The 12614-nt window shown below is 47.9% G+C and overlaps 2 protein-coding genes across 5 annotated transcripts; one reads left to right on the top strand and one right to left on the bottom strand.

Moving 5' to 3' along the window:
* Positions 1-1862: 1862 nt before the first annotated feature.
* Positions 1863-2990, top strand: gadd45gip1 (growth arrest and DNA-damage-inducible, gamma interacting protein 1). The gene is made up of 2 exons (XM_047038063.1): positions 1863-2306; positions 2498-2990. Exons 1-2 carry the CDS (start codon positions 1906-1908, stop codon positions 2805-2807), a joined length of 711 nt encoding a protein of 236 aa, XP_046894019.1. The 5' UTR covers positions 1863-1905; the 3' UTR covers positions 2808-2990.
* A 44-nt stretch (positions 2991-3034) lies between these two features.
* zgc:158403 (tetratricopeptide repeat protein 39A) lies at positions 3035-12059 on the bottom strand. Of its 4 annotated transcripts, none has more exons than XM_047037941.1 (18): positions 11766-12059; positions 10949-11053; positions 10305-10436; positions 9405-9463; positions 9198-9265; positions 9025-9089; positions 8532-8631; positions 8310-8375; positions 8078-8195; positions 7767-7834; positions 7402-7461; positions 7040-7201; positions 6355-6446; positions 5998-6118; positions 5270-5381; positions 4757-4871; positions 3988-4104; positions 3035-3788 (listed from the first exon to the last, which is right to left on the bottom strand). In XM_047037941.1, the coding sequence occupies exons 1-18, from the start codon at positions 11798-11800 to the stop codon at positions 3677-3679; spliced, it is 1707 nt and encodes a 568-aa protein (XP_046893897.1). In that variant the 5' UTR covers positions 11801-12059; the 3' UTR covers positions 3035-3676. The 4 variants fall into 4 exon arrangements, with proteins under 4 accessions (XP_046893897.1, XP_046893898.1, XP_046893899.1 ...); XM_047037942.1 differs by having other exon boundaries at positions 7767-7828; XM_047037943.1 differs by having other exon boundaries at positions 8087-8195; positions 11766-12058.
* Positions 12060-12614: the final 555 nt, after the last annotated feature.

The raw sequence follows: 12614 nt of genomic DNA, 5'->3' as shown, positions 1-12614 counted from the left end.
TTGTTTCTGACTGCAGGGCAGGCTCGATGACGAGGCCGCACTGGCGAACGCATGGACCGTGATAACAGGATTAACAAGTGCGGAGCTAGGGTCACAGTGCAACTGAGTACAATGAATATCTCTCCAATTTGAACATGAATTTTACATGTGTTTTCTCGTGCGCTGACATGTTAATATTTAATCTCTATGAAGGCCATATGGGTGGCGTCTATGGGGGTAGACATCTTGGATTGGGCCAATGATGGAATCTTATCCAAATGCAGTCGTCACCGTCCTCCATGGGATGCTGTGTTTGGTGCCAGGACCAGTCCTCCTCCAGCTTTTCACATTGTCTGCAGTGCTGACCTTCCACTAGGAGGTACCATGTCGCTTCTCTCTCATCACACAAACCCTGACGGAAGGGGGTTGGGGCCGGGGGGGCCTCCACCCTACCTCCCCTTGATCTCTATCTCGCTTCCACATAACCTCTCCCTGGCGTCCATCCTAATTCTAACCCAACCAACCCCCTGATCTCCTCTCTACCTCCCTCCACCCAATCTACCTCCACCCTACATTTACATTTAGTCATTTAGCAGACGCTCTTATCCAGAGCGACTTACAGTAAGTACATTCCCCCCGAGGCAGGTAGGGTGAAGTGCCTTGCCCAAGGACACAACGTCATTTGGCTTGGCGGGGAATCGATCCGGCAACCTTCAGATTACTAGTCCGACTCCCAGTCCCTGACCCTACCCCCCCTTGTTCTCCACCCAACATCCTCCTGACCTCCACCCTACCAATCCCCGCCTGCTTCCATCCTACCACACCTAACCTCCACCCCACCTCCCCGCAAAAAGGTGATAGTGACCTCTGTCATTAGCAGTCTTCATCGGTACACCCGCTTTACATGTCCTACGGAATTCTGTTCCAATTGTTACCATCTCACATCCTCCTCTCGCTCAGAAATAGAATCTTTCCAGCTTGCCACCGCCGCGGCTTATCTCCTAACTCCTAACAAGCTTATTTGCCAGTGACTGACGTTGATTTGATCCCCAAAGCCTTACGCTTGGCACCGAATCGTTCCTAAGCCAAATCAAGCCTCTGTCGTGCCGGCCCCCCCCCTCGTGCCGGCCCCCCCCCCTGCCCCCCCGGCCCCAACCCCCTTCCATCCTCTCCTCCCTGCTGCCCTGGGAGCCCTACATCTTTAATGACGATGGAGGGTTCTGCCCGCTCCCCACGCACAAAAGCAGTGACATCTGTCCCTGTAAATGCTGCACTCGAGAGCAACCCCATTTGTTCTAGCTCTCCTTCTTGAAAAGAAATCAAAAATAAAAGAGTGGTTGGTGGGAGGGGGGCTGTTTGAAAGGGGAGGGGGAGGAGAGGGCGAAGTTAAAACAAAGGAGCTTTCTTTCAAAGTGCGTTTTCTGATGAATTCCCTATATCGTATTCCAAAATGTTCAAAGAAGGCGTTCGAGTCCCTGCTTCTCACCATGGGCTCGTTTGGGCACGAAGCCCACCTGCCCTTAAAGGAGGTGGTTTCAAGTCACCTGATCTTGAAAGAACATTTTCCCCATCCAGGGCTTTTTATTTAAAAGAAAATATCAAAGGCAAAGTATTTTGAAACTTTGAAAAGATTCACAGTCGAAAGTGGCCTGACGGCTAGAGATACCGTAATGATATTTCTTTATTAGACCACTTAACAAGCATAATCCATAACGCGACTCGTTTAGCTAAGTTAATTAAAACTATAACTCAAAGAGTAAGCTATTTCTTAAACAACGCACAGCTGTTTTCCAGATCTGATAATGCTGATAGAGATCTGGGTGTAGGAATGTGAAAGACGAGAATTATAATTAATTTTGTTTTTGGACAGGCACCGTTGCAGCCGCCTATTATACGTCACGAGGGTCCTACAGTTTGCAAGGCAAAATGGCGACCTCCTTGCTAGGCAGGAGGACGGCAATTTTCTGTTGGGCATTTAAGGGTATTTTACCCTCAAAATCAGTTTTATCTGACAGTTTTCCGTGTGGGATTTTACACCAGATTGCAAATTATAATCCTAAACCATTGAAACTAAATCTAAAAGATCCTTATATCCCAGACAAAGAAGGACAGAAAACGCCAGAATGGCAGAAGACGTTGAAGTATGACCGCAAGTTGTACGGTAGGTACGGGTCTGCGTCGGGGATCGACCCGGAGAAGCTGTGGCCTTCTCCTGCCAAGCTAGAAGAGCTCATTGCAGAGGAAAGGGAATGGAACCCTTCGCTCGAAGTGATGCTGGAGAACATTGGGGCTAGAGAGAAGGAACTCGCAGCTAAACGCCTTGCAAAGTAAGTTCATGATCAAGTCTAGGAAATTGTGCTAACGGTAGCTAGCCACAACAGACATTATCTGTCAGGGGTGCTTCATTGTCATTGCATTACTATCCGTGTTGTATGTGGCACAATTTTCTATAACGTAGTTTCGGCTTCCAGCAGATTATAATATAGTGTCAACACAATCTGTCCATCCTCTATTCCAGACAGAAACTGATAGCAGCTAATATGGCTAAGATGCCAAAGATGGTAGCAGACTGGCGAAAGGAGAAACGCGAGACCAAGATGAAGGCTCGGGAGGACAAGGACAAGCGTGCGCGTCTACTAGCCGAGGCCCGGGAGCGTTTTGGCTTCGCCATAGACCCCCGCAGCACACGGTTCCAGGAGATGGTGGACGAGATCGAGAAGGAGGAGAGGAAGAAGAAGAAACTCATGAAGAGGAAATTGAAGATCGAGCAAAGTCTCACACCCGTCGCAGAGGCACCTGTTGCCTCGGGACCTGCTGCCTCAACGTAACCCTGGGAAATGCCCTGTGAGTTACACTGTAGATAATGAGAATTTATGATTTTGTTTACCGTCTCTTATGCTTGACATGACTGGTTAAGCTTGCGTGTCTGTTCCACATTTTTTTTTTTTTTTTTTCTGGAAGCAAGAGAGGCCTGTCAAATTAAATAAATAACAATGCAAAAAAATACTTTGATAAGTTGTAATATATTATTGGTCATTCCACAAGCCTTCAAGTGAGTTGTGTTAAAATAACAGTTACGTTTATTCTTGCGACATTTGCACAGCCTGTAAATATACAGCATTTCCAGTTTTTAAATAGTGTGTAGGTGTATACCGGCAAAATGATTTCACACTTGAAATCATACTAAAAAGGTGAAATAGTTACTATTCTGGAAGGCGCAAAATCTGGCATCTGTAATTTGTTAATCTACAGATCTTTCCCACAATACTCACTTTCACTGAAGCCATTTCTATATATAACTGGCCTAATAGCGTAATCCAACATCAATAATTGGCCTAACAGCATAATCCAAACGTCAATAACCAGATAAGTCACATTCATTTGTTGATTAAAATACAGTGTCTTCAAATTACAATAAGATCACTTCTAAACATACTGCCCACATAAGCCTAGTGCTGATATATAGCGTGTGCATCTGAATAGCGCACACTGATGTAGCCCGTGTTTGAGATATTGGAAGTGTACACCTCCCTCTCAGCCCTCCACCAGGAAGGGAACCACCAGCTTGGAAGCTAACAGTCTTCACCCATGGCTTGGCCACACAGAGAGGCAGTGGATGTTAACAGAAGGATGGTGTCCCTAGAGACCTCCAGAGAGGCTCCGAGTCCTGACCACCAGCTCCCACCCTCCACAGACCCTACAGTTCAGTGATCTCATCCTGGTTGACCGTGTCTGCCTTCAGCTTGGACAGGGCGGCGTGGATCCGAAACTGAGTGCGGGACTCCATGGAGTACTCCTTGTAGTTATTTCTGAGGGAGCAGAGAACAGGATATGGAATAAGGGGCAGAAACGGTTGGCACGGTGCTCGGCCTATGAAAGACTAATGCCAAGAGATGCCACATAGAGGAAACGAGCGTGGCTTATCGTTTCATCCGACTGTTACGTTGTCTTTGTAATTACAATTCCATTCCAGCCAATACAAATTACCAGCCAGTAGAGGTCACTCACTTGGCCTTGTGCAGTAGTTTGACAGCTTGGTCCTTGCATCCCTGGTTTGAATAGAGAAGGCTGAGTTCCAGCAGGGCGTTTGGCACCAGATAGTGGTCAAACCTGATCTTCTTCTCACTGTGGGGGCGGGGGGGAGGTGTCGAAGACATGCTCAACAACACACTACGGAACACTCGTAGTATCAAATACAAAACACGACACTATTAACAATGGCCACAAGAAAAATCTAGAAAATACTGTTGGTGTTGATTGTTAAAGGTATGTGCTCTCAAGGTGGTTGGCGATCCCCTGTTCTAATTCAACAAATAATGATTCATCATGCAAATCAAAAATGGAAATAAGCACTTCCTTCGTCACAAATGACTAGAATAGCTACACTCCAGCTGTAAAACCTGAGCTTGGCAAGGCAACCATCTTCGGCATGTAAATATTAGCGCTATGACTTAATGAGCTTGTTCAGGTGGTTTATAACCTCCAAACCAACAATACACTGTTTATGCTCGGTTGATCAGGCAAATGTTTTCCCATGAAGAACCTCACTCTGAATTAGAATCACATTTACACAGTGGATACAGGAGGACCCATGCCCTGAAATTCTATATTTTTGACATTCATTTTTGACCATTTCCAGTGTCATGTCTTAAGATAGTATTTCTAACGACTTATTTGAATGTCTTTCTCGACCTCGGGAGGAATGACTCTCTGATCGAAAAAGTCTCTCGAATAAAGGCGATGGATCGGAGCGCGAGTGAGGTGATGTGTTGCTGACCTGCTGTGGACCTTGTTGAAGCACTCCTCAGCAGCTTGGTACTGTCCCTGGTTCTTCAGACACAGCCCCTTCAACAAGTGGATGACACAGCGGTCGTCCACAAAGTACTCGTTCCCTGTCCGGGAAGAGGAGAGGAGACAGAATGATACTCCTCCACCTGTTTCACACGCGTCTCACACACACAGAGACTAGGACCACTCCGTGACTATGAGACTCTTTAACCTGAGAATGTCCTCAAGCCTTAAATCAGTGATCCCAGAAGTCATTTTCCCAGAAGTTGAAATACTTTTAAGCGCCAGAATCAAACCCGCGCATGATTTGTGGGAAACATGCTAAGTAAGGTTTTACATCTAACTGAGCAGGGCAGATTGATGTAAGATAACATTGCATACAAGTGTATTGTCCTCAAAGGGGAATTGGTCTATCATCAATCATCAATCATGTCATGTATTCATTTAGCAATCCTCATGATAGTGTCCTGCATTTAAGTGAAGTAGGTCAGAGTTGCAGTACCGGGAGACTCCAGCAGGGCGCGCTCTGCCTCCATCAGTGTCTGCAGCATCCCCTCAGTCATCTCTGGCCGCTTGCTGATGATGGTGAAGCCGTTCCACATGTACATCATCTCCTACCACAGAACAGGAAAACACAGTCAGGACTGCTGGGGAAGGCCAAGGGTTAGGGTTCACACCCCTCTCCCTGCACTGCATGTCACTTCGGAGAAATACTCAATGAATACATGACATTCGTGTTATTATGACACGGAAATGGAAAGAGGGAACAAGAGTGAGCCAGTGAGAGAGACAAAGAGAGGGACAGATGGAGAGAGAAATATATAATATAACATAAAATAAATATACAGATAACAGATGTTTGGGGTCATGTTTAGGCAGACACAGTACTGGCTCCACAGTATTACACGTTTCCCTCCTTTAGGCTGCAGCCAGACGCCCATGTGACCAGACTGGTCGTTCACTGCCCTGGGACGGTTCTTGAAACTCTTCCTTCAGAGACACTATCTCTTTGGCTTCGCTCTATCAGCAAACCCCTGAGATTTGTTGCCGTCTCACGACACTTTATCTTCGAGTATCACTTTATCTGCCTGTCAATCCATAACCACCGGCCTCCTCAGAGAGAGAGAGAGAGAGGGAGAGAGAGAGAGAGACAGAGAGAGAGAGAGAGAGAGAGAGAGAGAGAGAGAGAGAGAGAGAGAGAAGAAGTACATAAAGATGGAGCCCACTCACCAGCACAGGCACAGGAAGCTTGACGGGGATTTTTGCTTTGTATCGTCTGGCTTTACGGACAGCAAACTTTTCAGTCGGGGGCGACTTCCCTGCTATCTTCTGCTTGAAGGTGGACACCTGTCTGAGAGAGAAAGAGAGAGAAAGAGGTAGAGAGTGGGAGAGAGAGAGAAAGGAAAAGAGAGTGAAGGTGACGACAGTCGGAGAAAGATAAGAGGGCTGGTCACATGGCGATCCACACGCGAGGATTCCGTAAAATAATCTCCGCACCGCGGCTACACTGGGCCCGACTGAGCTAACTCCGTGGACGCTACGGTTCCTCAGAGGCCACCCCCCCCCGCCCCCCGGGGCGTGTGGTACCTGAAGAGCTCCACCTCATTTTCCCCGAAGGGTCTGGCCTCCTCGTGGGGCAGCATGCTCAGGTAGGCAGCCTTCATGTACACGTACATGGCCTGGAGGGGGACAGAGCGGAGACGTCAACACCTTGGAAAGGCGCGGCACATCGGGCGCGGCCTAGGCAACAGCGCCTTCATACATGGAGGATACAGAGCACATTCAATGGGCAAGAAGTACTTCTAGTTCAAGTATTGACATGTGATGAAAAGCTGCACTTACTGTATGGAGTATTTGTACTTTGCATGCTACATTTAATGGAACGTTTTGACATAAGGTGAGAGTTAGTAATGCATTTAACAGCATGGCTTTGCACTCTGTGAATAGTGTTATCTGATATAATTAGATAATAAGATGTCTATGCTGTATTATGTCTACTGCCCTCTATCATCATCCTCAAAGTTAACCTCAGATGACTGAGGTCTCGTAGGACTTACATATAGTCATTTAGCAGACGCTCTTATCCAGAGTGACTTACAGTAAGTACAGGGACATTCCCCCCCGAGGCAAGAAAGGTGAAGTGCCTTGCCCAAGGACACAACGTCATTTGGCACGTCTGGGAATCGAACCAACAACCTTCGGATTAATAGTCCGACTCCTTAACCGCTCAGCCATCTGATCCCCTGTACTTCTCCCGACATGCTCTCCTCACCTTGGACCAGCGGCTCTCCTGGCTCAGCAGGTCGGCGTAGAAGTAGGCCATCCTCCACACCCGCTTGTAGGTGAAGCACCACATCAGCTCCCAGTAGCACATGTGGTGGAACTGCTTCCACTGCTGCTGGGCCTTGCAGCCGTCCTCAAACAGCGCCACCGCCTGGCCGGGGAGAGCAATGCAACAGCGCGTCAGGCGCAGGTAGCTGACATAACGCGTTGAGGGGCTTTAAAAAAAAAAAAATCTAAACTGAATGACATACTGTGAGCAGATTAGAGTTACACGTTTGGAGCTCATGGACAAACAAGATGGCGTTAAGGTTTTTTTTTCATTTAGATGAGTCAGATGTTTGTCAGTCCCACCTCGTCGATGTTGCCTTTGATTTCCTCCGTCCTGCCTTCAAAGAAGAGGAAGATCGCCCCCTGACCAGAGAACGAAACATGCTCAATTATTGCAACACCATAACCCTACATACTGTACTGCTGATGTTTGGGCAAGACCTGTAACGACACCGCACACAATGGAAACCACAGTTTCTCCGGGCACACCCACACTACCCAAGATGACAACAGGGCCAGAGCCCACATTAAAATCCTATTAAAACGTGTAGCAAGTGTTTGCCCGTGGCGTCACATGCTATCAGCACACATTTGGTTCTCTCGCTCCCTCCCTCTCCAGTCAGAGTTTGCTCTGGGTTGGGTGGAGGTGTCGGGGTGGGGAGGCTCACCTGAGGGTAGCGCAGTCTGAAGGGCTTCAGCAGTTTCTCGGCGTCGGCCACCTCTCCCTCGCCTGTCCCTGAGAGAGGTCAGAGGTCACACGCTGGCCGGGAGCAGACAACACACACACACACACACAGGGGCGCGCACACACACACACACACAGGGGCGCGCAGACACACAGACATGGGCACACAGTCACACACACAGACACAGGTACACGCCCAGGCGTATACACAGACAGGCGCACAACCACACACACACACACACACAACCAAGAGCGACCAAGTTCCATGCGTCCCATCCATGCGTCCACGCGCACCTGTGCTACCTAGGATGAAGGTGAGGAAGGTGTAGTAGCAGAGCAGCAGGAGGGCACAGAGCATGGAGCGCAGGTTGAGCGCTGTGGCCCCGTCATGGAGCTGGGAGAGACCGTACTCCTGCGCACGCACACACACACACACACGCACACACACAGGGAGAGAGAGATATATACATTTGAGTCACTTAACCCAATCATTTTACTATGTTCTATTTATGCCGTGCGACCCTACCTTGTCTCCTGAAAAGCCAGCAAACTCTAAAACTTTGAGTATCCGGGGAGGAAACAGAGAGAGAGTCTGTGGGAGACAGTACGATTGATTCCAGAGGCATGATTAAATATATATAGATAGATAAATAGTATATAGATAGATAATATATAGATAAATAAATACATATGTCAAACAACAACTCTCAGCCAACTAATGGAGTACGTGTGGGCTTTTGGGACGTACCAAGTTGAATGCTCCGATCCCAAACGCCACCCCTCCCTCTAAGTGGATGTGGTTGGGCCCACGAAGCGAGTTTCGAGACTGAATGAAGCCATGCAGCTCCCTGGGCGATAAAAGGCAATTAAGTCATTCATTTACCGACATGATTACACATAATTACATAATAGGCCCTAATAACGCCTAATTATGCAATAAAAACATGTGTTAATGGACCGATGTGTGCACCTGACAGAAAGGCTGCTATTGTGTAATTTCTTTGTTTTTGAAGCCAAACATATTTTCTACTGTCCATGAGGAGATAACTTGGGTGACTGTTCACTCCTGTGACTCACGCCCCTGGCACAAATCAACACTCTTTCAGAAGTCGAATTTAACTTGGTTCCTGCATGTTTGGCCACGTCACTTCCACCTGTACATTCATATCTGGATGTGGGAGTATTGGGGGGTTATGGGGTCCCTGGATCTCATCCCCCAACCCTTGTGTCTCTCAACTTACTTGTAAATGAGGTAGCTGTTGCGAACTTTGATTCCTCCCTTGATGAAACTCACCATGTTCTCATCCTGGAGTAAGAGGAAATAAAAAAACACAGGACTTCTTCTGTTGTTTTGGTTGCCGTGGCATGAAGACAGGTACAACCTGTTCTGGTTGTTGCGAGGGAAACGTCTTACCTGTAGGAAGGTGAGAGCAGATCTCTGGAGCTGGCACTCTGCGTAGCAAACCTCCGCATGGAGCTGCTCTGCAAACACACACACACACACACTTTTTAAGATCATCGTTGTAAATCGTTTCAGGAATGTGTCACACGCGAGTGAGATGGGTTTGCAGACGGGACTTGGTCTTCAGTTTGGGGATGAAACGAGTCTGATGCTGCCCACCTTCAGTCAGCGCTTCTCCCGAGGATTTGCTGACCAATCCAGGGGACTTCTTTCGAAATCTGAAATGAGAAAAAGGACGTCGACCATCTGATAACGCATCCCGCTCAATCAACCAAACATGTTAGCGTGTCGCTGAAAAATCCCAACCAATCCAAAACAGTTTCCCCCTCCACTTGCAGTCTAGCTCCGGAATAGTCCAGCACTCTGCATGCAAACATAGGGAAATGCTTGGGAGCAGATTACCATGTAAATACTCTCATTTACCTGTTAGCGACAGCTCCTGGTCAGGGAGGACTAACTGTGGTTCATGCTGCCCTGTCCAGAAGCAGTAGCGCACGTGCCATCCCTTGAGGCCAACGCAACCATAAAGGCAGGGTGATTTTCCCCCCAGCCCATTGAGGGAAGAACGTACCCCCATCATTCCCAATAGCTAACAAGACATCTCATGAAGTAACTATTCTCGTAGTTCCACCCTAATCTAATCCCAGGTCAAAATCGACCTTTGTTCAGGAGGCGACAGTGGAACGCGAGGCTCCGTTCGGACCATGACGTCCCTCCTGCTGATGAAGGGGGATGGCGTGGGGGCGTTCTCAGAGTGCGGATTATACAATGACAATCCGGGGGGGGGGGGGGGGGGGGGGGGGGGGGGTCAACTTCTTCTCCAGGGCGTGTATCTTCCCCCCCCCCCGACCTGTTGTTTTTACCTATTTTGGGGGGATCCAAGTCTAAAGTAGGGGCGTCAGACCCCCCCCCCCCCCCCAACCCCCACCCCCCCCCCCCCCCCCCCCCTGTAATTGGCCCCCTGGGCGGGCTCACCTCTGACACACTTCCTGGGCGGGCTCACCTCTGACACACTTCCTGGGCGGGCTCACCTCTGACACACTTCCTGGGCGGGCTCACCTCTGACACACTTCCTGGGCGGTCTTCATGGTGTTGCCGGCGCTGGTGATGTCCTCCTGCTCGAAGGTCATCATAGCCTGCATCTCCAGAACCGTGGCGTAGATCAGAGCGTGGTACATGCTATCCTTCGCCCTGCCCCCGGAGCACACGCACACACACACAGTATCTAATGACAAAATGTGATCATGCAGAATGCAGACTGGTCCCAGGCTACCTAGGTCCATATCTTGCCCAGAAGCTATAAAGATAAAAACCCAACAAGACCGTAGTGTTATTATTGTGTCTGTCTATCTCTCCCCTCCCACGCTGTGACTTGTGTGCTGTTTATTTTCCGGGCCGCCGCTCTGCTCTGGGCGTCAGCTTCAGCAAACACTTCATATCCTGGAGAAGTGGTCTGACACCTTGCCTTAACTACCAGGAAGAGCTAAATGTGATGTGACACCACGACAAACGCTCTCACAACTTACTGGACAAAGTCACTGGTTGAATCATATGAGCCAGTAAAATGATCCAAAAGGACGATGATCGTAATCTACTGCTTAGTCTGACACACATTCATTGTAGGGTCTAACAAGGTCTGGCCCTGGAACAACCGGTCCAAATACCGTACTGTCCACTTGAGATTGAAAAGCGGTTGTAGTCACCGTGGCTGCAGCTTGTCCAGGCTCTCGCTGAAGTGGTTGTTGAGGAAGAGGTCCAGGGCCTCCATGCACTCATCCAAACACTCCTGCAGGCTCATCTGTGCGGAGCTGTACACACACACACACACACACACACACATTTTAAGTACATAAGCAGAGTTCCATGAGAGCCCCTACAGTATAAGGCCCCTTGTGAGGTAATCACATGGTCTGAAGTAATGGTGGTTACACACACAAACACACACACAGAAACACACTCTCCTGGGAGTCCTGTGTAGTCTTGGAAGAAAAGGTATACACTGTCCAGACAGCAGTGTGCTTTGCAGCATACACAACTCAAGATGTCCTCTGTTTACATAGCATATGGGCCTGAAATCTATAGCTCTCTCTGGGCAACAGTAAAATGTTAATGACTTGCAGATAAAGATTGTCTGTTTTGATGAGCTGAAGGGCATTGTTCTCCGAGGATTCAATTGGAGTAACTTAGGTACAATGACTCCTGTCGAACACAGTTTAAACTTATTATTTTAGCGTTCTTTACAAGGCCTTGAAAGGGGTTGCTGAATGAGGAAGGAATGTAACGGATATGCTGTGAACGGCAAGTAGCCTAATCTTTTTAACACAAAGTGGAGGAAACTAAGAGGGTGGGTGGATATTAAAGAAATTACGTAGCATTCATATGTATTTAGCTAAGGCTTATAAAGTAGGCTACCACCAAGAAATACATTTGACAGTTTAAAATAATATAATACTGTGGTACTGTAAAGCCGTTTAATACCCGACTTTTGGAGACGGAAAACGCTAGGCGATGTACACTTACGTGTCTGTGGCAGGTGCATCTTTCCCATTGGACATGTTTGTCTCCCCGGGCGGCGTGCCCACACACCTGTGTAAAAGTTGCCTATTCAGAACGGCTTGATGAAAAACATGAACAATCTAAGCGCGTCCGAATGAAAGTCTGTTTCGCAGATTTGTGGATTCCGCGTTTAGATGTGTCACATTGACTGGGGGATTTGCGATCACTGTTGGAATAGAAAACTGAGATGAGGTGGACGAATGTATTCCATTTGCAGGTCTCGTCGGCCGTGACGTGAGGGCGGGGGAACTAGGGAAGATTGGGCATCGAGATGACTCCTCCTAACAAACTTCAAACATGTCTATTTGCCACGCACGCATACACACCGTCCGCATAACATTTCAACCTTACTGACTTAACTTTTCCTTAAAGAAAACTCCACAGAGTGTCACTAGCTTTAAATGTCATCCATGTTGTAATGGTATGTTAATTCATATTATGTTAAGTGTGTGCACACGTATATATCCTGGATGGCATCAGTATATTTGGTTTCGTGATGTAGCCTATGCGCTCAAGAGCGAAATTAGAGTTCGTGCACATTTTCACGTTACAAGATGTCCCTCTGGAACTTTTACGACACTCAATTCGTGAACCGTCAAGAAGTGTTTCGTATTGACCAGTGATCAGGTGCAATCACAATGTTCTCATTACAAGAAGGAACAATTTATTCTTCTCCGTGACCCTTTAAATACACTCCAGAGCACGCTCCAACTCCCTAGAAAGATGGAAAACCCTGAAGGTAAACAAGAAGTCAAAGCCATTCTGATGTCACAGCTAGGCCTACCTATTGTAAATGAACACTCCCAATTCCTG

Source organism: Hypomesus transpacificus, chromosome 17, assembly GCF_021917145.1.
Source record: "Hypomesus transpacificus isolate Combined female chromosome 17, fHypTra1, whole genome shotgun sequence".
In the NCBI taxonomy this organism is placed as follows: Eukaryota; Metazoa; Chordata; class Actinopteri; order Osmeriformes; family Osmeridae; genus Hypomesus; species Hypomesus transpacificus.
Note: the sequence above shows the minus strand (reverse complement) of the source record. Positions and strands in the feature narration are given on the sequence as shown.

Coding starts and splice junctions, on each gene's coding strand:
- zgc:158403 (XM_047037941.1), bottom strand. CDS start 11,800: ATGTCCAATGGGAAAGATGCACCTGCCACAGACAC. Junction 6,119..6,354: donor AATGAGGTGGAGCTCTTCAG/GTACCACACGCC, acceptor TTTCTCTCTCAG/ACAGGTGTCCACCTTCAAGC. Junction 4,872..5,269: donor CGCCCTGCTGGAGTCTCCCG/GTACTGCAACTC, acceptor CTTCCCGGACAG/GGAACGAGTACTTTGTGGAC.
- gadd45gip1 (XM_047038063.1), top strand. CDS start 1,906: ATGGCGACCTCCTTGCTAGGCAGGAGGACGGCAATTTTCTGTTGGGCA. Junction 2,307..2,497: donor GCAGCTAAACGCCTTGCAAA/GTAAGTTCATGA, acceptor CCTCTATTCCAG/ACAGAAACTGATAGCAGCTA.